The following is a 27,334-nucleotide window of genomic DNA, read 5'->3' as shown; positions in this document are numbered from 1 at the left end:
AGTCAAGGAAATACATGTGTTGTTTGATGTCAATAACTGTTTGGCTTATTTATTGAAGAGGGAAGGTTATGAGCATTTTGTAAGCATTTACCATGTGCTAGATGCTTTCCAGATATTATGTCGTTACTAAGTGTCTACCATGTGATCTCCTTTTATCTTATTACTCATTTCATTTTTTCCTCCCAACATGTTCCCAGTACAACTGGCTGTTCAATCTCCTACACTTATCTTTTCTCAGGATGTACTCCCATGTTGGAATGCTCTTTTTTTTCATCTCCATCTTTTAGAATTCCTAGTTCTGTATGTGTCTGTATTCTTCTTTTAAACAACCTTTTGGGCTCTGCTTTCTAAACTTTATTTGTACCTTCTATTTTGTGGGTGACTTCATTCCATTCATATTTGTGGTTATCATCATTAATCATATATTCCCTTCCATGCAAACCACTGTAGTATCTCTGCCAAGAAAATCCCAGATAGGGGTCCTAAAGAATTGGGATGTGACTGAAACAACTGAAAAAGAAATAAATATAGAAATTTAAACAGTATAAAGTTAACAAATACATACACTAATATCTTTTTTTGTTTTCTTTACCTCCACCCTCCCTTTACAAAGAAGGTGGTAAAAAGAGGAATTTGCTTAACAGTGATCTCTTTGCACCATGGCTCCTCTTCTCTTCCTCTTATCTAGTCACCATCTCAAATTCTCATTCTTTCTTTCCTCTTAATTTCCCCTTCATGATCGTTGCAGCCACATTAGATTTTGTTTTGCTTAGTCATTCACTACACTGCCTCTAAACCACCCCATTCCCTTTCTATTCCTATATTTCCCTGATGAGGTTAATGTATTTGTACAAAAAAAATCCTCTGTGTGTGTGTGTGTTTGTGTACATGTATGTTTTTGAGTGTGTGTGAGAGAGAAACTGAGTTAAATCCTCTTTTATCCAGTTCAGATGAAAGTGAGGTTCACATCTCATCCCTTCCATATTTATACTCTCTTTATCACATATTCCCTCATTATATGAGATAGTAAGTTCCCTCCCATTTCTCCTAATTTTTTCCCTTATGTATTTTCCTTTCCTTCCCCTTTTTACCCAAATGACAACAATAAAACAACAACATTTTTGGGATGCAGGCAAAGCAAACTTAGTGGAAAATATAAACCTCTCAACTCTTTCTGAATTTCAAGAGGGAAAGATTGAAATAATGACTTGGACATGCCTCTAAAATCATTAGAAAAGCAACAAATCAAAAACCTCCAAGTAAACTCTAAACCAGAAATCCTGAAAAATCATCGAAGATATTAAGAAACAGCTCATCAAAATGAGAAGTAAAACCAGGAGCTGACATTATGAACCAAACAAGTCAAATCACTAGTGAATATGATTAAATGAATGAGAAGAAAATTTAATTGGCAACATCAAAATTAGAAAAAGAAAACTCAGAAGAATTGAAGATAAAATAAAAGGCACTATAAGAAACCTATTTTGGCCAATTATACTGCAACAAAATTGTTAACATTGATGAAATTGATGGCTTTATAAAAAATATTAAAGCTTCAGATTAATTGGAGAAGAAATAGAGAATTTACGTTATCCATTTTCAGCAAAAAGAAAGTAAATTAGCCATAAATGAACACTCAAGGCAAAAAAGACCAGGACAGGATATGGATTTGTTAAGTGGATTCATCAAGTATTCAAAGGACAATTCATTCCAATATTACATAAAGTGTTTACAAAAATAGAAAAGGAATGAATCCTTCCAGATTCTTTCTATGTTGGCTTGATAACCAAACCAAAAATGCAGAAAAGAAAAGAAAAACAATGGACTATTATCCTTAATGATTTTTAGATCAAAAATATTAAGTAATGTAGTAGCAATGAGGTTAAAGCAACAGATTAAAAAGATTATATACTATGTCCAGGTTTTATTTATATTAGAAATGCTGTATCAATATATGTATAATTATAAACATAATAGACTATGTAAATAACAAAAATACAAATGAGATAATTTTATTAATGCAACTGAAATTTTTTTTTAATGGAAGTCAACATTCATTTCTATTAAAAATCCATGGACACTTTTTATGTCAATAATAATACTTGTATTGCCTGACTCACATATTTTCATGAGAAAGGTGCTTTGTTAACCTTAAATTGACATCTGTATCTGTCTCTACATATGTATATTATATATATATATACATATCCCCACATGTATATGAAATATATGATATATATTAGTAGGTATAATTAGTAGGTATATAATTAGTAGGTATGCTGTGGGGAGGAGATTGACTAGGACACTGCTGATCAGAAGTCTCCCCCAACCCACCAGATGAGATTTTAGAATGTAAGGAGCAGATAACCAAGACAGTGAAGAATTAAAGTATGTTCCATTTGGATTTTGGAAGGATTACATTTATAATTTGAGTGGCTCACACCCAGATCAATGTATTCACTGATTGTAAGGGGTATGAAACTGGAAGTGACCTCTTTTTCATGCTCTTCAGACTTTGTTGAGCCTCTTCAAAGGAAGTCTGAAGTGGCATTCATATCTCTTTCTTCTTTTAGGAGGTGGAAAGAAATGCCTCAGTCAACTTAAGGGAAGGCTGTGTCCCTGGTCATAAAAGACCATGGAAGAGTGATCTGTCTGCTAATCCAGATGAGAACTAGAGGGAAGAACCTACCTCATGAGAGGGCATCAAAGCTCTCTATGGTGTCTGCATTACCCAGTCATAAATACTGTTTTTGTCTTAGTATCTAAGCTTTTACTGCCCTATAAATTTTTTTTTTTATCAGTGGTTGTAGCTGCACTTGACAGCTATTTTGGCAGGAAATATATCAATACTTCTGATTCTGGTAACATCCCCATCTTCCCTCTTCCCTCTTGCTCAGTATTCTGCTTCTTTTACTCTCAGGTTACTTGTACTCCAGCTTATAGTGGCAATGATTATCTCCAGGTTCCCAGCATAGTTGCTAAGCTTCCATACCATCCATGTGTCAGGCTGCTTGCCAGCTTGCCGTGCATGAAAATTGTTTTTTTTTTTTTTTAACTCAGCTTCACATTCTTAAGAGCAATGTGGAATTGTGGCTTCCTTCCTTTGCATCAAGATAGGGAAGGCTTGCTTGTTAATCAAATTCTAGCTGCTCCAGTCTGAGTGAATGTTAACTGCCTGAAAGCTGAGGAGGGAAGAAAATTAGGTGATTTCAATCTTGACCAGCAGGCATGCATCCTGTGACTCCACATCTCCCTAGCATTCTGCAAGGGCATCTACCATAGACTCACTGGGTAAACTGATTGTCTATTTGTCTTTTTATGAACCTCCATTTCTCCCCAGACTTGAGATATTTTCTCCATCTCTAATTATTTTGGTGGAGTTGGGGTAACAGAGATGAGACTGAGGTGTCTCCTGACCCAGATCTCTGTACCTACATTGCAGGGAGCTCAGGGAGTAGAAGGAGCTGGGTAGCCACTGTTTACTTCTCCTTAGGAAAGTCAGTGCCTAAGGGCAAAGCTTCGCTTCTCACTTCCTTCTTTCTTTTAGATTACAGTCTGATCTCCCTTTTTCTTGCTTCTCACTCTGGGGATCATAGGTCCCCATGGGCTTTGGTTCAAGGACAGTAAACCAGAGAACCATATGGGAATGGCTGCTAGAAGCTATTATGTCTAATAGGGGCTCTGGGAGGGACACCCCTGAGTGATGTGGATCATATCTAAAGCTGAAAGCTTCCCCTCTTGTTTCTCTTTTTCTTCTGTGTTTCACTCTGCCTCAAAATGTTACTCTGCTCTCTCTGTTCTTTTTTGTTCTCTCTCTTTCTCCTTTTCCTTTCTTCCCTCCCCTCCCCCCATAATACTTTTCTATGTCTGCCTATCTCTGTTGACACTGCCAGGTACCTTTAATACTCAAAGAGTAAGGTTTCTGCCCATGGAACTGAAGACTTTGTGAGGTGGCAGGGACCACGCTGATGTTTTATACTTCAACTTCCTTCCTGGCCAGATCGCATTGTACTTCTAATTAAATAAAATGTTATCGTTTTCTCAGTAAGGACATTCTATAATCTCCCATGCTTATCCATCACGATCTCCACACTTGGGAAATTCTTGTCTTCTCTAACCTGGTCTCTCTTACTGTAGCAGTTTGTCTGTTTCTTTCTTTTCTTTGGGCTTATGATCAACTCTTTTTTGGTCCTGACCCTAGATGCAGATTAAGGGACATGGATGATGCTAATGGGACAGGAGTGACTGAGTTTATTTTGTTGGGATTCTCATATTTGGGGGCCTACCAGAGTGCCCTGTTTTGGGGAGTGCTCTTTGTTTACTTGGTCACCTTGCTGGGCAACTCCCTGATCATCACCCTTACCCTACTGGACCCAGCCCTGAGCACTCCCATGTACTTTTTCCTTCGACATCTCTCTATGATAGAGATCCTCTACACCACAACTATTGTGCCTAGGATGCTGACTGACCTCCTCTGCTCTCATCCTGCCATGTCTCCTGCCAGCTGCTTCACCCAGATGTATTTTTTCATCCTCTTTGGCATTGCTGAATGCTGCCTGCTCACTGCCATGGCCTATGACCGTTATGCTGCCATTTATCAGCCCCTGCATTATGCCATGTTGATGAATCGACAGGCATGTGTGAGTATGGTAGGTGCTTCCTATCTAATGGGCATCATCACAGGTACCACTGACTCCATCTTCATCTTTACCTTGCCCTTTCAAGGCACCAACATTGTTCATCACTTCCTATGTGACAATTTGGCAGTTTTGAGACTGACAAGTGGAGACACATTCTGGGGGGAGGTTGCGAATCTTGCTTTCACCATACTGTTTATCGTGACTCCCTTTGCTCTGATCCTGTTTTCCTATGTTCAAATTCTCATTACCATCCTTGGGGTAGCCTCTGCTCAGGGCCGCCAAAAAGTCTTCTCTACTTGCTCTTCCCACCTGATGGTTGTCACACTTTTCTTTGGGACTGGGACCATTGCCTACATGAAACTGGGAGCCAGTGCTACTCAGGACACGGACCAAATCGTCTCCCTTTTCTACACAGTTGTAACCCCCATGCTCAACCCTTTTATCTATACCCTGAGGAACAAGGAGGTGATGGGAGCCTTGAGATGCAAGGTAATAAAACACCTTTGAAGCCCTTCCTTGTTCCATGGTTTGCTTGGCTTCCTTTTTGGTAAGTTGAGAGATGCTTCCTGATCTTTATTAAAAAAAATTATTTTTCAACTACCAAATATTTTTTTTGTTCTTCCACCCCCTGACCCCACCCCTGTCTTCCAGTAAAGGGAAAAGAAATGCAAAATCCTTGTTGCAATCTATATATTCAAGGAAAACAAACTCCTAAATCAATTTTGCTCCATAGTGCACCTCATTCTGCATATTTAGTGTTTGTTACCACCATGACCTGATCTTTGTAAAGGGAGGAGGGTCTTTACCCTTAGGTTTTTTGCACAGTAGGGGGCTTCCTGGAGGATTAGATCCTAGTGCTAGGGGTCCCTCTCTGCACTAGAACCTACCCTCCCCTTCCTCTGTGGTAAGGCATTCCATTGGCTATGTTCAGTGACAAAAACTACTTTGGTGGTCAGAACTATCAGAGAATAAACTTTATAAAAGTTTACCCCTGGCAGGGAGTACTCAGATAAGTTCAACAAGTATTCATTAAGTGCTTACTATGAATAAGACATTGTACAAGGAAGGGGCTGAGGACACTGAGACACAGATGTAACAAGATCTCTTTAAGGAATTTAGATTTTGCTGAAGGAGATGCAGAGTTTGTCTTGATCTAAATTCAGGAGGTAAGTCTTGTTTAGATTGCCCTTGTTTATGGCTGCTTCTGTCCAACTCCTCTGATTTCTACCAACACTATGAAATGACTTTTCCCTGTCCAGAAATGTCCTTTTGCAATCATTAACTCCATGAGGTTCTGAGTCCTACTCTGAATGGGATAGATTTACAGCCTATGTCTAGTTTCCTTGGTTTTGGCATCAGCAGATCTGATCTAAACTCTATCTCTACCTCACTTTGCCCTATCTAAATAGATCACCTTATTGAGATGCTGGTGGTAGTTATTTACTTACCCCTCAGATCATATGTCAGTCTCACAGACTTCATTTCTTTTTGGAAGCACTTGGGGGTTAAGTCAATTGCCCAGGGTCACACAGTTAGTGTCTGAGGACACATCTGAACTCAGGTCCTCCTGCTTCTATGGTTTGTTCTCTATCCATTGTACCACCTTGCTGCTCCTTCTTGGGACTTCATCATGCCTGTTAATCTCCCTCAACACTCTGGTTTGCTATTTTATTGACTTCTCAAGTACCAGGACTTGACCTTCTTTCCATATCTCTTTCTGTGTCTCCCACAAACAGATGATAGTCACTTGTCCTTTGATATCTTTGATGTCGTCATCATTTGCAAGTTGTGAAATAATTGAAAAGTGATCAGCATTGTTCTTGGCACAATGTAAGCACTATATAAATGTTTATTATCATTATTATATCCTGGCTTGATCCTATGGCTGCCTGGTTATCTTTTTACTCTTCCCTGATTCATTCTCTGGTGCACTTTTTTATTCCAAGTCTTTATTTCTTCAAGTCATTAATGTCACCCTCCCCTCTCCTTCTAAACACATTTTGTTTCATATTTTACCAGTAGAGGTTATTATGATGAACTCACTTTCTTCCTCAATTCCTGATGTCAAATACCCTTAATAACAGCTTTCATTCTTGCCTTCTTTGCTGCTGTCTCAGGGAAAGGTGATTTTTGCTAATGCTAACTCTGCTCGGTGTGCCCTTGATCACATTCCCTCCAATCCCAAATGGGAGCTTGTACTTTTTGATTATACTTTCTCTCTAATCTTTAAATTCTTTGGATCTAGTTTCTTTCCTTGCTGCATTCAACGGTGCTTAGGACTCCTCCCCCTTTAAAAAACTTTCACTTGATTGTGGCATGTTTTCAAACTACAATAGCACACACAGTCTCTTCTGTCTTTGATGAACTCGTAAAAACACTCTTGTTGCCTTTACTTCCTCACAGACTCATTTTTTTTTTTTAAAAAGAAACTTTTGTTTTTGTGATTTTACATTTTTTGTGATTGTGCTTGACAAAAATACAAAAACAAAATCCTTGCAAAAAACCCCTCCTCTCTTTTCGGCTGTTGACTTGATATGTCTAGCGTCTGTTCACTTTCCTGAACTTCTCGTAATGATAATCATGTTGCCTTTTCGTTGGGGGGGCGCTTTCGATTGGGAGGAGCCCTCTCGGCTTCTGGCTTCTCAGTATCTCCCACCCTGAGGGGTCGAGTTTTTGGCTCCTCCTTGTGCCTCCGAACTGGGGCATGGAGCTCCTCATGATAAAATCGGTTGTGCTGCACATAGTTCACAGCCATGTTAGTTGGAACAAAAGAGGTCTGGCTGTCTTTCTTTTTGTTCTGTTGCTCAGCCAGTAGACGTGCCTTGGCGTCCTCTGTGGAAATGATATTTTTAATTTTGGCCTCAATGCCTAAGTCCACCTCGGGGATGCCGCTCAGCATCTGGTTGGACAGCATCTCCTCAGTTTGGTGTTCTAGCGATCTAGTTTAACCCAGGCACACATTTGATCATGTCACTCCTCTGTTTAAGAACCTTTGGCCTCTCTCTTTTATTTCTAGGATAAAATACAAACACCTGTGTTTGGAATTAAAAGTCATTCACAATCTGACTCAATTCATTTTTCTAGAATCAATACATATAGCTCCTGACCATGGACTCTATGTTACAGTCAGCCAAGCCTATTTGCTTCTCCCCAAACATGATAGTACAGCTACTACCTTTCTGCCTCTTTACAAGCTGTTTTCTTTGCCTGGGGTGTACTCCTTCCTCACTTTCTTCTCTTAGAATCCTTAGCTCTCTACATTACACTCTAGGTTGAGTGTAATGATGTCTTACATGAAATCTGTACCAATCTCTCCCTCCCCTTAGTCATTGATATCATTCCCTTGAAATTGCCTTCTATATACATTGTATTTCCCTATCTGTATACATGCTCTTTACCTCAGAAGAATATAAAATCCTTAAAGGCAGAGACTGTTTCCTTTCTGTTTTTATATCTATAATTCTTAACACAGTTGCTGGCACATAGTAACACTAAATGGATACTTAAATTAATTACATTCTTTCTTCTTTGCATAAGTGTGCTATGCCTACCAACCTGATCCTTGACTTGGGATGCCCTTTGATCTGCTGTCCAGAGAGAACTGAGTACAACTCTGTCTCTTCTAGTATGGCCAGGTATTGTTGAAGATGAACTTGGAACATGTAGTTCCAGTTAGTATATGTTCATAGACATTAATCACTGAGTTAGAAAAGGTAACCAGATGAGCAGATGATACTGCCCACATGAAGAAGCTCTGGGCACCTTTGTCAGAAGCTTTTGTCACATCATGAAAGTCATGGAAATAAATATATTGTTTGATGTCAATAACTGTTATGAGCATTTTGTAAGCATCTACCTTGTGCTGGGTGCTTTCCAGATATTACTGGGGGAATCCTGAATTGTGAATAGTTTTCAAGGCTCAGAAAGGAGATCATATGGAAGATAAGGACCCTTTGCATTTCTTTGTGCTTTGGATTGAGTACAGTGGATGTACCTTTTGTGTGCTGATCAGGAAAAGCCAACCACAGCCTAAAATCAAGGAAGAGTTTTGTGATAAGAAGATTAATTCCTTCCACAAGCTGGCTGCAATTCCCCTTTCTATACTTATTACTCATTTCATTTTTTTCCTCCCAACATGTTCCAGTAAAACTGGCTTTTCTCAAGATGTACTCTCATGTTGGAATGCCCTTTGTTCTCATCTTCATCTTTTAGAATTCCTGGTTTCCTTCCAAACTCAGTTCAAGTCCCATTTCTTACGTCATCTATTTCCTGATCTTTCCAGCTGCTAGTGCCTTTACCTTGGCTCTCTAAATTAACTTCTGTTTATTTCATGTACACATACATTCCATCTCCCTATAGCAATATTCTTATTGACAGGGATTGTGTCATATTTTGTTTTTGTATCCCCAGCAACTGCTACATGTCTGGCATGTAGTAAGTGCTTAATAATTTCTTGCTATTTCATGTAAACACAACCTCATGAAAAGTGCAGAGAACCCAACTCACATACCTTTAGTTCAGTGATGATTTAACAAAAGCACCAGATCAAGCTATAACCCCCAATCACAAGTGATCCTTCAGTAAACTGAGTCATCCAGTCCAGGGTTAAACAAAAAGATGAGCAGAAGCTAAGAGCCCTGGAAGAGGAAACAGTTCAAAAGTTCTCAGTTCAGGCAAGTTCCAGAAGTGTCCTGACTGGGAAAACTCCAGCAGTTGAATGAATCAGTAGTAGGAGCAGAGTTGCCCCCATGGGGCACTGAAGAGGCAGCATACTGACCTTGGAAGTCTGAGAGGGGACCCAGCACCCAGTGTGCTGATCAGGAAAAGCCAGCCACAGAGCTTTGACCTCATGTTGTGACTGAAGGAGGAAGTGGCCTAAGGAGATGAAAAAAAAGGAAGGAAAGGAAAATATATTAGGGAAAAAATGAGGACATGGGGAGGGAACTTACTATCTCAGACTGAGGGAATGTGTGATAAAGAGTTTATAAATGTGAAGGAAGGGATGAAGGAATGTGTGATGTGAACCTTACTTTCATCTGAACTGGATAAAAGAGAGTTTAACTCAGTTTCTCTGTCTCTGACTTGGTCTCATTCACTCACTCACCCCCCGCCCAGGTTTTTCTTTTTTCTTTTTCTTTTTTTGCACAAATACATTAACTTCAGCAGTGAAATATGGGGATAATAAGAGAATGGGGTGGTTTAGAGGCAGTGTAGTGAATCTCTAAACAAAATAAAATCTAGTGTGGTGGTGATGGATCATGAAGTGGAAATTAAGAGGAAAGAAAGAATGAGAATTTGAGATGGTGACTAGATAAGAGGAAGAGAAGAGGAGCCATGGGGCAAAGGGATCACTAAGTGTTAAGCAAGCTTTTTTTTTTTTTTTTACCACCTTCTTTGTAAAGAGAGGATGGGGGCAAAGAAAACCAAAAAAGACAAAGAGGACCGGATGGAAGAAAATGCATAATTAATGATGATAACCACACATATGAAAGGGATGACATCACCCATAAAATTTAAGAAGGTGCAAATATAGTTTAGAAAGCAGAGCCCAACAAGTTGTTTACAAGAAGCACGTAGATTCATGAAGAATTATACTAAGAGACTGTGTGAAAATTTAATTCTGATTCAGGTCAATTTAATTTAATTCTTTCAGATGTATTTTAAAAAGCAAGGATAGTAATCCTGATTTCAGACAAAGTCAAAGTGAAAAATAGACAGGATTAAAAGAGATAAACAGGGAAACATCATTTACTTCAGCATGAATAATGAATCAATATCACTACTTAACATAAAAAGAGGCACATAATGGTAGCTTAGTGGTGCCTCTGGATAGAATGCTAGTTCTGCAGTGAGGAAGGCTAGAGCCCAAATGTGACTGTAGAGACACCCACTAGCTATTTTCTGCTGCCTGTGCCAATTTTGGCCTAATAACACCCAGAAAACACAGGTGCTCTATCAGCCACCACCATACCATCCATACATGGAACCATCGGTTATAACAAATGGAGTTTTGAATGCTGTGGATAAGTTCACTTACTTTGGTAGTGGACTTTCCAGGGATGTACACACTGACAATGAGATTGATGCATGCACTGCCAGAGCTAGCTCAGTGTTTAGGAAGCTCTGAAGAAAAGTTTGAGAGAGAAGAGGTATTAGACTGACTACCAGACTGAAGGTCTACAGAGCTGTTGTGTTGTCCTCATTGTTATATGCTTGTGAAACATGGACAGTCTACCAGCGCCATGCCAGGAAACTGAATCACTTCCATTTGAACTGTCTTAGGAAGATTCTGAGGATCACCTGACATGATAAGGTACCAGACACTGAAGTCCTTGCTCGAGCTGAAATGTCAAGTATTCAAACTATGCTTCAGAGAGCGCAACTCCTGTGGGCTGGCCACATTGTTTGAATGCAAAATGTGTGCTTGCCAAAAAGACTATTTTATGGAGAATTCGCAAAGGGCAGGCTATCTCATGGTGGCCAGAAGAAATGATACAAGGACACTCTCAAGGTCTCTCTCACAAACTTTGGATCTGACTGTGCAACATGGGGGACACTGGCCCAGGACCCCTCAGCATGGTGTGCCCACATCAGAAAGAGTGCTGTGCTCTGTGAACAAAGAAGAATTGAGACGGCACAAAGTAAAGGCAGGATGTGCAAATTTGGAATATCTACCCCAAATATTCACATGAATTATCAATGCCCAACCTGTGGTAGAGCATTCCAATCTCGTATTGGTCTGATTAGCCACTGTTGGACACACTGAAATTTCACTTAAATCATGGTGATGTCATTTTGGTCCTCTTTGAAGACAAAGGACAACAACCAATCAGCCAACCTTGTGACCCTGAGTAAGTTTCTTAATGTCTGCTTGCCTCTGTTTCATCATTTATGAAATTGAGATAATAATGTCATGTACCTTTCTGGGTTGTTATGAGAGTCCAAAGAGATAATATCTGTGAAGGGCTTAGCACAGTTCTTGATTTATAAGTGGTGCTTAATCAGTGCTTATTTCCTCCCTTCCTATCTGTCTAGCGGCACTGAATGGCATAGCATCTGAATACTTCTGGGCAGGTAGTTGTTAGGTATCTAGGTAGTGCAGTGAGTAGAGTGTTGGAGTCAGGAAGACATCATTTCAAATCCAGCCTTAGGCATTTATTTGCTGTGTGACCTTAGGCTAGTCACTTTACCTCCCTCTTCTTTAATTTCCTTATTTTAAAAGTAGGAATAATATTAATACAGCCCTACGTCAGAGACATTTGTGGTTAGCTTCTGGATCACTGCAATAAAGCAGCATTGCAATAAAGTCAGTCACACCAATTATTTTGTTTTCCAGTGTTTATAAAATTATATTTATACTATACTATTGTCCATTATGTGTGCAGTGGTATTATGTCTAAAAAAATCCACACAAATACTTTAATTAAAAAATATTTCATTGATAAAAAAATACTAATCTTTATCTGAGGCTTCAGGGAGGTGATAGATATCTTCTCTCCTCCCCCTTCCCCCCTCCCTTTTCCTCCCTCCCCTCCCTTCCCCTCCCCTCTCCTCCTCTCCTCTCCCTTCTCCTTTCCTCCCTTCCCCTCTCCTGTCCTCCCCTGTCCTCCTCTCTTCTCCTCTGGTGTTCTACCAAGGGGAAGGTACATTCCATCGCCAAAAGCTGCCTTTTTACTTTGGGTTTACTGGCTACATTCTTGCTCAAAGATGAAGCCTTAAACCCAATTCACTCTGGAGCTCATAGACTGGGCAACAAGTCCTTACCCACCTAACAGAGTGAATGTAATTACTAAATAGTAATTATTTCTCTTTTACCCAGGAAGGGTCTTCCCCTCCTAGTTTGTTTTTTTCTTTCTTTTTTTGGATTAAAAGGGCCTTTCCTTGAGTAACTACTTAAACAAGCCTATTTATTGAATGGGTGTATCTCACTTAAAGTAAGATTGTGATAAGAACTAAATCTGAAAGGACCAGGGATTTATATTGCATCCCGGACCATCTCCAGTTGTCCTGATGAATATCAGGACACTGGACCCAGATGGCTCTGGAGAAGTAAGTCAGGCTGGTGATGTTGCACAGCGCTCCCTCACTCAAATCAAAGTGAACTACAAGTTATGTCATCATCTTGATGTCACGGTCCTCTTTAAGAACGAAGGACAAACACAACAATATAGAGGTCTTTGTAGAGTTCTCAATTAGTCTAATTTTAATATTAATATGTCTCATAATAAGAAGACTAGAGGTGAATGAGTGATAGGTGGAAGAGGTGGTCTGTGGAATAGTCAGAACAAAGAACATTTATCACTGAATTTCAGTGTCTTACATGGGTGTGGTTTATGGCACCCAAAATAATTACAATAACAACATCAAAGATCACTCATCACAGATCATCAAAACAAATATAATAATAATAAAAAAGTTTGAAATATTATGAGAATTATCAAAAGATGACACAGAGACATGATGTGAGTTCATGGTGTTGGAAAAATGATGATAGACTTGTAATGCATGGTTGCTGGAAACCTTCAATTTATAAAAAATGCAATATTTGAAAAGTATAATTAAAAATAATTACAATAAAATGAGGAATAGCTGATATGATCATTGATCAAATAAAGTAAAATTTGTAAAATGCCATACTAACTTTTAAGTTTATATAAATGCTAATTATTATTGATTATACTTTCAAGGAGAAAGATGTGGTAAAAATATAATAGTGGGAATTCTCATTGTACCCCTTTATATCTAGACAAACCAAATGATAAATAGTGACAAATAAAGACCTTACTAGAATTTTAGAAAAGTTAAATATGAAAGTTCTCTTTTGATTTCTGAATTTGAATAGAAAAATTTCTCTTTCTGGGCAGTTAGTGCCATGGCAGCTAGAGTGGTGGACCTAAAAACTACAAGACTGAAGTTCAAATGCTATCTCAGCCATAAACTGGCTGTGTGGCTCTATCCAAATCATTAAATTTCTCAGCACCAGGTCTCTGATCTGTACAGTTTGGATAATAAAAATGACAGGTATATCACACAGTAATTTTGCAGATTAAATGAATAAAACCTGTAAATTGCTTTTCAAACCTTAAAGCACTCTATGTATGCTCTTGCATGTTTTCCAGCTATACACAGTACCTTTATAAAAACTGACCAAGTGTTAGGGCATTTAAACCTCACCAACAGATTCAGAAAAGGCAGAAATATTAAACGCTCCCTGTACTGAAGGTGATGCAATAAAAGTATCTGCAATGAAGGGAATTTCAAGAAAGGATTAAAAATCACTTCAAGACTAATTCCAAAGAATTCACAGGTCAAAGAACAAATCATAGAACAACAGATAATTTCATCAAGGCAAATGGCAACAATGAGATCACAACATTTTTGTGATGCAGGCAAAGCACACCCTAAACTCTTAATCTGGAGACTGAAAGACTAGAATAATGACTTGGGCATGCCTCTAAAATAATTAGAAAAGCAACAAATCAAAAAGTTCCCAGTAAACACTAAATCAGAAATCCTGAAAAATCAAAGAAGATATTGAGAAATTTGAAATGAAAACAACAGCAACAGCTCATCAAATTGAGAAGTAGAAACAGAAACTGATATTATGAACAAACCAAACCAAATAGCTAATGGATTTGATTGAATGAAAAAGAGGAAAATCTAATTGCCAACATCAAAACTAGAAAAGAGAACTCAGAAGAAATGAAGATAAAATAAAAGACAGTATTTGAAACCTATTTTGTCCAATTGTATGGCAACAAAACTGTTATCATAGGCGAAATTGATGGATTTATGAAAAAATACAAAAGCTTCAGATTTGTTGGAGAATAAGTAGAGAGTTTATGTTATCTATTTTTAGAAAAAAAGAAAGTGAATTAGCCATAAATGAACTCTAAAGGCAAAAAAGACCAGGACAGGATGTGAATTTGTCAAGTGGGTTTGTCAAGTATTTGTAAAGAACAATTCATTCTAATATTTCATAAAGTGTTTACAAAAATAGAAAAGGAATGAATCTTTTCAGATTCTTTCTATGATATAAATGTTGGCTTAATAACCAAACCAAAAATACAGCAAAGAGAAAGAAAACAATGGACCATTATCCTTAATGATTATTAAATCAAAAATATTAAGTAATGTATTAGCAATGAGGTTACAGTAACAGATGAAAAAGATTATACACTATGTCCAGGTTTTATTTGTATTTGAAATACTGTGTTCATATATGTAAAATTATAAACAAAGACTATGTAAATAACAAAAATAAAAAAGATAATCTTATTCATATAGCTGAAAATTTTTTAAAATAAAAGTCAATATTCATTTCTATAAAAAATCCATGGATAATTTTCATGTCAATAATAATACTTGCACTGCTTGACTCACAGGCTGACATGAGAAAAGTGCTTTGTTAACATTAAAGTGACATCTCCATCTCTCTCTACATGTGTATATATCCCCACATGTGTATAAAAAATATAATGTATATAGTGGATATGCTCTGGGGAGGAGGCTGATTAGATCACCGCTGATCAATTAAGTCTCCCCTACCCACAAGATGAGATTTCAAAACGTAAGGAGCAGTAAGAGAGACAGTGAAGCATTAAAATGTGTCCCCTTCAGATTTTGGAAGGGTTCCAGAGTGATGTATTCACTGATTATAAAGGGTATGAAACTGAGGATGACCTATTTTTCATCCCCTTCAGACTTAGTTGGGTATCTTCAAAGGAAGTCTGAAAAGGCATTCAGATTTCTTTGTTCTTTTAGGAGGTGGGAAGAAATGTTTCAGTCAACTTAAGGGAAGGTTATGTCCCTGGTCATAGAAGAATAACCAAGCCCATGGAAGGGAGATCTCTTTGTTAATGCAGATGAAAACTAGGTGGGAGAACCTAATTCCTGAGACAGTATCAGAACTCTCAGTGGTGCCTGCATTGCCCAGTTTTAGTCACTCTCCTTGTCTCAGTATCTTAGCTTTGACTCTCCTGCCAATTTGCTGACAGTAGTAATGGCTTAAGCTGGCAGCTGCTGTGGCAGGAAAGCCCTAGTACTGCTGCTGCTAGTGGCATCCCCCACTTTTCTCTTGCCTGGTATTCTTTTTACTCTAAGTTTCCAGGTTATGGTGGTGTGGTAGCTGTGGTTATCTCTAGTTTCCCATCACAGTTGCTATGCTGTATGCCATCTGTCTGCCAGTCTTCTTGCCAGCTTACTCTGAATTGATTTTTCAAAAAAATTTTACTCAGCTCCACATTCTTAAGAGCCATGTGGGCTTGTGGCTTCCTCCTTTTGTATCAAGAGAAGAAGACTTGCTTGTCAATGAAGTCTGTGTTGAGTGTTAACTGCCTAAAGGCTGAGGGGAGGAAAACTAGGTGGTTTCCATCCTGACCAGCTGGCATGTATCTTGAGAATTCACATTTCCCAACATCCTGCAAGGGCATCTACCTCAGACTCAATGGGTCACACTGAGTGTGTGTATTTGCCTCTTTCCGGACTTCCATTTCTCCATAGGCTTGAGATATATTCTCCATCTCTAACCTTTTTGAGGGAGTATGGGTGACAGAGATGAGCCTGACGTATCTCCTGACCCAGGCCTCTGTACCTATACTGCATGTAACTAAGGGAGTAAAGGAGTTGGGTAGCTACTTTTATTTCTCCTTGGGAAGGTCAGGGCCTAAGGGCAAAGCTTCCCTTCTCACTTCCTTCTTTCTTGTAGATTATAATCTGATCTCCCTTTCTCCTGCTTCCCCCTCTGGGGATCATGGGTCCCCATGGCCTTTGACTCAAGGACAATAAACCAGAAAACCACATGGGAATGGCTGATAGCAGCTATTACTCTAATAGGGTCTCTGGGGAAAGACCCATGGGTGATGGGGATCATACCTAAAGCTTAAAGGTTCCCGCATTCTTTCTCTTTATTTTATGTCTCACTCTGCCTCAAAGTGTTCCTCTGTTTTTTTTTGTTCTCTCCTCACTTTTCTCTCTTTTTCTCTCTTTCCTCCTTTCTTCTCTCCACTCTCTTCCCTTTTTTCTTTCTGTTTTTTCTCCCCCTCGCATATTTCTCTATTCCTTCCTTTATCTGTTCACATCTTCAATTACCTTTAATACCGAAAGACTGAGGTTTTTGCCCATAAAAAAAGAGAGCTTTGTGAGGTGGAAGGACCACTTTGATGTTACAAACCACAAACTGCTTCAAGGTTAGATCCTATTTTCCTTTTGATAGGTTAAAATATAATTTCTATTTTAGCTTTTTCAGAAAGGATATTCTAATACCCCACTGCTCATCCATCACAATCTCCACACTTGTGAAATTCTTGTCTTCTCTAACCTGGTCTCTCTTACTGCAGCAGTTTGTCTATTTCTTTCTCTTCTTTGGGCTTATGAACAACTCTTTTGGTCCTGTCCCAAACGTAGATTTAGGGACATGGATGATGCTAATGACACAGCAGTGACTGAGTTTATTTTGTTGGGATTCTCATATTTGGGGGCCTACCAGAATGCCCTGTTTTGGGGAGTGCTCTTTGTTTACTTGGTTACCTTGCTGGGCAACTCCCTGATCATCACCCTTACCCTACTGGACCCATCCCTGAGCACTCCCATGTACTTTTTCCTTTGACATTTTTCTATGATAGAGATCCTCTACACCACAGTCATTGTGCCTAGGTTGTTGAATGACCTCATCTCCTCTCATCCTGCCATGTCTCCTGCCAGCTGCTTCACCCAGACGTATTTTTTTATCCTCTTTGCCATTGCTGAATGTTGTTTGCTCACTGCCATGGCCTATGACCGTTATGCTGCCATTTATCAGCCCCTGCATTATGCCATGTTGATGAAGTGGCAGGTATGTGTGGGAATGGTGGGTTCTTCCTATCTAATGGGCATCATCACAGGTACCACTGACTCCATCTTCATCTTTACCTTGCCCTTTCAAGGCACCAACATTGTTCACCACTTCCTATGTGACAATTTGGCAGTTTTGAAACTGACAAGTGGAGATACATTCCAGCGGGAGGTTGCGAATCTTGCTTTCACCATACTGCTTATCATGACTCCCTTTGCTCTGATCCTGTTTTCCTATGTTCGAATTCTCATTACCATCCTTGGGGTAGCCTCTGCTCAGGGCCGCCAAAAAGTCTTCTCTACTTGCTCTTCCCACTTGATGGTTGTCACACTTTTCTTTGGGACTGGGACCATTGCCTACATGAAACTGGGAGCCAGTGCTACTCAGGACATGGACCAAATCGTCTCCCTTTTCTACACCGTTGTAACCCCCATGCTCAACCCTTTTATCTATACCCTGAGGAACAAGGAGGTGATGGGTGCCCTGAGGCGCAGGGTAACAAAACATCTTTGAAGTCCTGCCTGGTCCAGATCTTTGCATGGCTTCCTTTTGGGTGAGTTGAAAGATGCTTCCTGAACTTTGTTTTTTCTTTTAATTTTGTATTTTTCAATGATCAAACATTTATTTGTTCTTCCAGTCCCCCTGCCTCTGCCCCCACCTTACATGAAAGGAAAAAGAAATTCCTCATTGCAATATAGTCACAGATAACAAATTCCTAAATCAATTTTGCCCCAGTGTTCCTCATTCTGTATACTTGGTGTTCTTTACCACTATGACCTGATCTTTGTAAATGGTGGGGGACTGAACCCCTAGATCTTTTGCACAGTAGGGAGATTCCTGGAGGAGTATGATTGAGATGGGTCCAATCTTTCAGAAGGACATCTTTCCTTTTCTAAAGATCCCAGAAATCTCTGTCAGTTTTCATCCAAGATTCTGACCTGGTAGCTGTTTTCAGGTTTGTGCTTCAAGTGGAGACTGAATGACCACTTTTGGAGGGATATTCAGCATGGGTTGAACTAGAGGGAAGCCTATGTCTGGAAGACATAAACATGTATATTGACATCTTCAAGTAAATGGGCAGTGGTTGGGGTGGAGGCAGCAGTCAGCTGCCCACTGACCTCTTTAAGATTACTTAAAATCTTAAGTAATAAGAGATTCTGTGATTTGGATTTTGGATGTGATTTGATATTATTTGGACCAGGGTGTTGATTATATAAGGGTGTGCTGAGTTCAGTGTTGCACTTTGAGAGGGATTCACATGCATTAAGGAACACACTGTGAATGCTTTGGTGTATGATATACTATTTCTAACACACTCCAGACACCACTTCCTGAGGGCTTTGTACCTGTCTCTGCACTAGAACTTTAAAATGTAGACCTTCCCTTCCTGTATGGTAAGGTATTCCACTGGCTATCTTCTGTGCCTGCAACTACTTTGGTCATCAGAACGATCAGAGAATAAGCTCTATGAAAGTTTTCCAGTGGCAGGAAGTATTCACATCAGTTGAACAAGCATTTATTAAGTCCTTACTATCTGGAAGTCATTGTACAAAGTGCTGAGGACACCAAGAAACAAATGCAAGTACTTTTTTAAGGAACTTGGATTTTATTGGAGGAGATGCAGAATTTGGCTTGATCTAAATTAGTAGGTAAGTCTTGTTTAGATTGCTTCTGTCAAACTCCTCTGATCTCCATCATTATGAAATGAGTATTCCTTGCCCAGATCTGTCCTTTTGTAATTTTTAACTCCATGAAGTTCTGAATTCTACTCTGAAGTTGGATGGATCTACAGCCTGTGTCTAGCTCCCTTGTTTCTGGGTTCAGCAGATTTGACCTATCTCTATCTCTAACTCACTTTGCCCTATCTAAATACATTACCCTATTGAGATCCTGGTGATAGATATTTTCTGATTCCTCAGATCATTTATCAGGCTCGCAGACTTCATTTCTTTTTGAAAGCACTTGGGGTTAAGTTCCTTGCCCAAAGTCACACAGCTAGTGTCTGAGGACACATTTGAACTCAGGTCCTCCTGCTTCTAAGGTCAGTCCTCTATCCTCTGTACCAACTAGCTGCCCCTTCTTGGGACTTCAATATGCCTGTTAATCTCCCTCAACACTCTAGTATGCTATTTTATTGACTCCTCAAGTACCATGACTCAATCTTCTTTCCCTATCTCTGTCTTTCTCACAGAGAGGGTAATCATTTGTCCTTTACTATCATCATTCAGAAGTTCTACCTGTACAAACCAGGAAGCCAAAACTCTTCTATGTGCCATTAATCTTTTACATTTGTGTCTCTCCCTGTCTTGCACCTCTCTTAAATCTATTCTTTGTTTTCAGGCCAGATCTCAAGTCATTCCAACCTTCACTGCTTTTATAGTCCATTACTAGTAGGCTGGCTTTAGACTGTTCCTTAAAAGACTTGATGCTTTAGTTAAGCAGTTCAATTTTATGCTCTCCTCTACCCTTAAATTCCTTGTACTCCTATCCTATCAACATTTATGCCATTCTAATCCCCTTGTTTGGCAATTCCCTCTCCCCCCCCCCCCCCCCCCCATCTACCACCACTCCTTGTTATATATAGTCATGGAAATCATGGAACCCTACTGGATGGATTTACTACATATGTGGCAGGTAGGTGGAACACTGCATAGAACTCTGGACCTGGAGTCAGCAAGATCTGAATTCAAATATGACCTCAGACACTTGCTAGGGGATGACCCAGATCAAGTAACTCTAGTTCTCTCACTTTTGGTTTCCTCATGTGTGAAATGGAGATGACATTAGCACCTACCTCTTAGGGTTGTTGTGAGATAATAATTGTAAAGAGATCACCTCAGTTCCTGGAATAAAGTAAGTACTATATAAATGTTTATTACCATCAGTATATCCTGGGTGAATCCTATGGCTGCCTGTTTTTTATTCTTCCCTCATTCATTCCCTAGTGCAATATTTTTATTTTAAGCCTTTTCTTATTTCTTCCAGCTACTAATGCTAACCTCCCCTCTCCAAACGTTTTATTTCATATTTTACCAATAAAATAGAGGTTACTATCATAAGCATCCTTTCCCCCTCAATTTCTGATCTCAAATACCCTTAACAACATCTTTCATCCTTCCCTTCTTTGCTGCTGTCTCAGGGAAAGGTGATTTTTTTGCTAATGCTAACTCTGCTCCGTGTGCCCCTGATCACATCCGCTCCAATCTCAAATGGGAGCTTGTACTTTTTGATTATACTTTCTCTCTAATCTTTAAATTCTTTTGATCTAGTTTCTTTCCTTGCTGCATTCAAAGGTGCTCAGAACTTCTCCCCCTTTACGAAACTTTCACTTGATTGTGGCATCTTTTCAAACTACACAATAGCACGTCTCTTCTGCCTTTGATGAACTCCTAGAAAACACTCTTTACTTATTGCCTTTACTTGCTCACAGCATCATTTTTTTAAAAAGAAACTTTTATTTTTGTGAATTTACATTGCACCTTGACAAAAATAAAATCTCTGCAAAAAACCCCTCCCCACTTTTCATTCACTGAGCTGATATCAATAGCGTCTGTTCATTTTCCGGAACTTTTCATAATGATAATCATCAGTTGCCTTTTCGTTGGGGGGGCGCTTTCGATTGGGAGGAGACCTCTCAGCTTCTGGCTTCTCAGTATCTCCCACCCTGAGGGGTCGAGTTTTTGGCTCCTCCTTGTGCCTCCGAACTGGGGCATGGAGCTCCTCATGATAAAATCGGTTGTGCTGCACATAGTTCACAGCCATGTTAGTTGGAACAAAAGAGGTCTGGCTGTCTTTCTTTTTGTTCTGTTGCTCAGCCAGTAGACGTGCCTTGGCATCCTCTGTGGAAATGATATTCTTAATTTTGGCCTCAATGCCTAAATCCACCTCGGGGATGCCGCTCAGCATCTGGTTGGATAGCATCTCCTCAGTTTTCTTGGCCGAGGAGACTCGGATGCTCTCGGGGAGCTCATAGAGACAGTCTTCAGCAGTCTTCAGTTTTACCTTTCGCTCCTCATTTTGCACAATTCCTTTCCTCTTCTTCAGTTCCGTGTCAATGTATTTCATCATGTCAGCATCTTCATCCCTTCGGTTAGTTTCTGCTGAAAACGAGGTGCCCAGGTTGAGGTCCTTCTCTTCATGAATCCTGTCCTTGTTCCTCTCCTGAAGTTTCTTCATGTCCACCATGCCCCCAGTCTGGCGCTGAAAGGGATTCTCCTCCAGAGTTGTCTTTTCCTCGACTTTCTCCCCAACCAGAAGGGCTACAGCGCTCACTCCATTCGGTCGTCTCCTCAAGTTCTGAACCTCTTTGGTTTCCTCCAGTTTCACCCGGACATCCTCACTGTCCTGCTCGTCGGACTCCGACTCGGAGTCAGCGCGCCGCCTGCGGAAAGTCTTACCGGGCCGCATAACCCAACCCCTCCGCGTCCGGGATTGCCTCAGGGACGACAGCGGGGAGCCCCTGAGACTGATGCGCGGCCTGCGCGTCAGGACCCGCAGCGGCTCGGGAGTAGTTCCGGCGCTAGAGAGTGAAGTCAGAGGTGCGTGGGTCGCCCCGCTCCCGACTTGCCCTCCGCCCCGCCCTCGAAGGACAGGGAAGGGGCGGGCTGAGGCGGCGCGCGGGCATGCGGGAGCTCGGTCTGTAGAGGCGAGTGTGGTCGCGCGGCCCCAGCGGTGACCTAACCTTTGGGACAGTCCAAACTCGGTCAGCCCGACCTCTGTCTCCATTACCCCTCTGAAACCGGTTTCTGCAGCGATACCCAGTGCCTCTTGGTGGCTAAAGCCCAGAGTCCGTGTTCCTCTTCCGTGTCCTCTCCGCCCCTTTGGATACAGCTGACCACGCCCTCCCGCACACTCGGGTCTCCTGGAGCACCTAGGGCGCTTGTGGATTCTTCTCAGCGTCTTTTGTCGTGTCATCATTCACATCTCTGCCCTAGCCATGGGCACGCCTCAGGCGTCTGTCCCAGGCCTTCCCTCTCTGGGGTGATGTCATAAATCCCATGAGATTAATGATCGTCGCCTGTCTGATGGCTCTTCCTCCTGCTCTTAGATATCTGCATGTGAATGCCTTGGAAGCCCCAGAACACCAGTGCCAGAGTCCCAAATAGAGCTCGTTTTGTGTTCCTCTAAGCCCCTGTGTTTTTGTTGAGGGCACCACCATGATGACTCATCTGAGTCATCCTTAGCTTTGCTCCACCTTGTACCTCATGTCCAATCAGTCACTCAGTGTTGTTGCTGTCTCCATATTGCTTGTATCCATGCCTTTCTCTCCTCATTTACCATTACCCTAATTCAGGTCAGTATCTCCTCTTGTGTGTAGTTGTCTAATTAATTTCCCTGTCACAGTAGTTGTCTAATTAATTTCTGTGTTTCCAGTCTCTCCTCAGGTGAATACACCCTCTCTCCAGCAGTTGCTAAGTTAATATCTCTGAAGACAGCCTTTTTTCTTTTTCATTTCCTGTTAATTAGGGTGTAGTGATTTTCCCAGGTTCAGAGTTGTTAAGTGTCTCAGCAGGATTTGAACTCAGGTCTTTCTGACTCCAAGGTCAGTTCTCTCTCCAGTAGCTGCTCTAGCCATCTTGCTGCCCCAAAATTCAGGTTTGATTATGTCACTTCTCTGCTTAAGAATGACTCTCTTTTATTTCTAGGATAAAATATTAAGTCCTTCCTATGGTATTTAATGCCATTCACAATCTGGCTCCCACATAGTTTTTCTAAAGTAAATAAAGATTACTCCTGACTATAGACTCTATGTTACAGCCAAACAAGCCTATTTGCTTCTCCTCAAGCATGATAATACAGCCCCTAGTTTTCTGTTTCTGTTCAGGCTGTTTCTTCTGTCTGGAATGTCCTTCCTCATGTCTATGTTTTAGAATCCTTAGTTCTCTACAAGGATTAGCTTGAGTGTAATGATGTCCTACATGAAATCTTTACCAATCTCTTCCTACCCCCAGTCATTGATATCATTCTCCTTGAGATTACTTTTTAGATACATTGTATTTCCTTATCTGTGTACATACTCTTTTGCCTCAGAAGAATGTAAGATCCTTAAAGCCAGAGACTGTTTCACTTTTGTTTTTATATTTGTAATTCTTAACACAGTTCCTGGTACATAGTAGCACTAAATAGATACTTAATTACATTCTTTCTTTGGATAATTGTACTATGCCTCCCACCTTGATGCTTGACTTGGGATGCCTTTCATTTACTGTCTAGAGGGGACCCAGTACAACTCTGTCTCTTCTAGTATGGCCAGGTCTTGGTTGAAGGTGAACTTGGATCATGTAGTTCAAGTTGTTAGCATATGTACATAGTCATTAATCACAGAGCCAGAGAAGGCAACCGGATGACCAGAGTGATCCTGCCCACATGTACAAGCTCTGGACAGCCTTTGTCAGACCATAAAGGTCAAGGAAATATATTGTTTGATGTCAATAACTGTTTGGCTTATTTATTTGATAGAGATGTGTCTGAGCATTTTCTAAGCATCTATCATGTGCTTGGTGCTTTCCAGATATTATCTTGGGGAAATACTGAATTGTCAATAATTCTTGAGGCTCAGAAAGGAGATCCTAGGGAAGACACGGACCCATAATAACTCCTCTCTGCTTTGAATTGAATGCTATGGGTGTAGAAGGAAGTATGAGGCTAAAATCAAGGAAGCACTTTATGATAAGAAGGTTAGTTCCCTCCACAAGCTAACTGCCATTCACCTTTCCAAACTTATTACTCATTTCATTTTCACCCCTCCCACCATGTTCCAGTTAAATTGACTGTTCAGTCTTCTGTTTTTGTCTTTTCTTAGGATATACTACCATGTTGGAATGCACTTTATTCTCATCTCCCTATTTTAGAATTCCTAGTTTCCTTCAAAACTCAGTTGAAGTTGCATCTCCTACAACTACATCATCCTTTTCCTGACTTTTACAGCAACTTGTGTCTTCACCCTGGCCCATCAAATTATTTATTTTGTATACACATACATTCTATCTCCCTATAGAAATATATAACCTCCTATAGGCTGGGATTGTGTCATTTTTTTTATCTTTGTATCCCCAGCATCTGGCACAGTGTCTGGAATATAGTAATAATTAATAATTCCTTGAAATTCCAGGTAAAGATGGCCATGTGAAAGGTGCAGAGGACCCAACTTTCCCATCTTTACTCCAGCAATGATTTAACAAGAGCACCAGATCAATCAATAACCATAAATCCAAAGTGATCCTTCAGCTAGCTGATTCATCTAGTCCAGGGTAAAAGAAAAAGATGAGCAGAAGCTAAGAGCCCTGGAAGAGGAAACAGCTCAGGGAGGTCACCATAGTGCCTTTACTGGGAAAACTCCAGCAGTCGAGTGAATCAGTAGTATGAGCAGAGTTGTCCTCAGAGGGGACAGAAGAGGCAACATCCTGACCTTGGAAGCTGCAGAGATGAGAGAAGACCACCCAGTGTCCTGATCAGGGACAGCCACCCACTGAACTTTGACCTCTTAGTGGGAATGAGAGAAGAAGTAACCTAAGGAGGTGATTTAAAAAAGAATAGTCTTAAGGAAAAGAAAGGAAAGGAAAATATATTAGGGAAAAAATGAGGAGATAGGGAAGGGAACTTAGGGAGTTAATTGAAGTGTGATAAAGAGTCTATAAATATACAGGAAGGGAGGGGTAATGTGTGATGTGCCTCACTTTCATCTGAACTAGGGAAAAGAGGGTTTAACTCTCTCTCTCTCTCTCTCTCTGTCTCTCTGTCTCTCTCTCTCTGTCTGTCTGTCTGTCTCTCTCTCCCCCTCTCCCCCCCCTTCCTTCTCTGTTTCTGTCTTTGTCTCTCTGTCTCTCTCTCTCACACACACATTAAGAGGTTTTTTTTTTTTTTTTTTTTTTTTTGCACAGCTACATTAACCTCAGCAAGGAAATATTGGGATAGTAGGAGAAGGGAGTGGTTGAGAGGCAGGGTAGGTATGGTACAAGCAAAACAAAATCTATTGTGGCTGTGGTGGATCATGAAGGGAAGATTAAGAGGAAAGAAAGAATGAGAATTTGAGATGTAGATTAGATAAGAGGAAGAGGAGTAGTAGGGCAAAGAGATCCCTTCAGTTATCTATCACTGTGTTAAACAAACTCCTCTTTTTATTACCTTCTTTGTAAGGAGAGGGTGTGGGGTAAAGAAAAGAGAAAAAAAAAGACTAAAACAACATGTGGAGGGAAATATGTAATTGATGATAACCATCAATATGAATGGGAGGTCACCTACAAAGTGGAAGAAGGTAAGAATATAGTTTACAAAGCAGAACCCAACAAATTGTTTACAAGAAACACAGAATCATATAGAATTATACTAAGGGGCTGGGTGAAAATTTAATTCTCTTTCAGATGAATTAGCTTAATTTTTTCACATATATTTTAAAAAGAAAGGGTAGTAATCATGGTTTCAGACAAAACAACAGTAAAAATAGATAGGATTAAAAGAGAGAAACAGGGAAATTTCATTCTACTTCAATTCACCATGAATAATGAATCAATATCATTGAATGAAGAGGCACCTACAGGTAGCTTGGTGGTGCCTCTGGATAGAACAGTAGACCTGTAGTTAGGAAGACTAGAGTCCAAATCTGGCCTTAGAAACACCTAGTAGTTATGTGAGCCTGGGTAAGTTTCTTGATGTCTGCTTTCCTCTATTTCCTCATTTATAATATTGGGATAATAATATCACTTACCTTTCAAGGTTGTTATGAGAGTGGAAAAAGACAATATTTGTAAATTGCTTAGCACAATTCTTGACTTGTAATTGGTGCTTAATCAATGTTTATTTCCTCCCTTCCTATCTAACTAGCTGCACTGAATGATATAGCAGTAGCTAGGTGGTGCAGTGAGTAGAGTGTTAGATTCAGGAAGACCTCAGTTCAAATCCAACCTTAGGCATTTATTTGCTATGTGACCTTAGGCTAGTCACTTAACTTCCATTTCCTTAATTTCCTTATTTTAAAAGTAGGAATAATAATAGTACAGCCCTACATCACAGATATTTGGCGTTCACTTCTAGATCACTGTGATAAAGCCAATATTGCAATAAAGTGAGTCACCCAAATTATTTGGTTTTTCTGTGTGTATAAAATTATATTTATACTATACTACATTTATACTCTATTAAGTGTGCAGTGGTATTATGTCTAAAGTAATCAACTCACATAGCTAAATTAAAAATACTTTATTGCTAAAAAAAACTCTAACCTTCACCTGAGGCTTCAGGGAGTTGTAACCTTTTTGCTGGTAGATGTCTTGTCTAGATGTTGATGGCTGCTAACTGATTAGGTTGGTGGTTGCTAGACATTTAGGTGACTGTGACAATTTCTTAAAATAAGACAATAATGAAGTTTGTTCCATAAGTTGACTCTTCCTTTCACTTGAACATTTAGAGGTCTTTGTAGAGTTCTTAGTCTAATTTCAATATTGTGTCTCAGGGAATAGGGAGGCCAGAGAAGAATGAAAGAGAGGGGGAATAGCTGGTTTGTGGAGCATTTAGAACAAAGAACATTTAATTAAGTTCAGTGACTTACATGGGCATGCTTTATGACACCTTGAGACAATTACAGTAGTAACATCAAAGATCACTGATCATAGACCATCATAACAAATATAGTAGTAATGAAAAAATTTGAAATATTACGAGAATTACCAAAAGATGCCATAGAGACTTAATGTGAGCCCACGGTATTAGAAAAATGGCAATAACAGTCTTGTAACAGAGGGTTGTCAGAAACCTTCAATTTATAAAAAAAATGCAATATTTACAAAGTGCAATAAAGCTAAGAGCAATCAAGTGAGGTATGCCTGTACATATCTCATGTCATAAAATAAGGTAAAATTTGCACAAT

At 39.9% G+C, this 27,334-nt stretch overlaps 1 protein-coding gene and 2 pseudogenes across 1 annotated transcript; 2 read left to right on the top strand and 1 right to left on the bottom strand.

Annotated features, from left to right (window-relative positions):
* Positions 1-3,943: 3,943 nt before the first annotated feature.
* On the top strand, positions 3,944-5,235 carry LOC140531475 (olfactory receptor 10P22-like). The gene has a single exon (XM_072650410.1). The coding sequence runs from the start codon at positions 4,068-4,070 to the stop codon at positions 5,145-5,147; it is 1,080 nt and encodes a 359-aa protein (XP_072506511.1). The 5' UTR covers positions 3,944-4,067; the 3' UTR covers positions 5,148-5,235.
* An 11,820-nt stretch (positions 5,236-17,055) lies between these two features.
* On the top strand, positions 17,056-17,985 carry LOC140531474 (olfactory receptor 10P22-like; annotated as a pseudogene).
* Positions 17,986-20,907: 2,922 nt separating this feature from the next.
* Positions 20,908-22,419, bottom strand: LOC140531473 (splicing factor C9orf78 homolog pseudogene; annotated as a pseudogene).
* Positions 22,420-27,334: the final 4,915 nt, after the last annotated feature.

Source organism: Notamacropus eugenii, chromosome 3, assembly GCF_028372415.1.
Source record: "Notamacropus eugenii isolate mMacEug1 chromosome 3, mMacEug1.pri_v2, whole genome shotgun sequence".
Taxonomy (NCBI): Eukaryota; Metazoa; Chordata; class Mammalia; order Diprotodontia; family Macropodidae; genus Notamacropus; species Notamacropus eugenii.
Note: the sequence above shows the minus strand (reverse complement) of the source record. Positions and strands in the feature narration are given on the sequence as shown.

Bases quoted from the DNA above. Each gene is read 5' to 3' on its own strand.
- LOC140531475 (XM_072650410.1), top strand. From the start codon at position 4,068: ATGCTTATCCATCACGATCTCCACACTTGGGAAATTCTTGTCTTCTCT.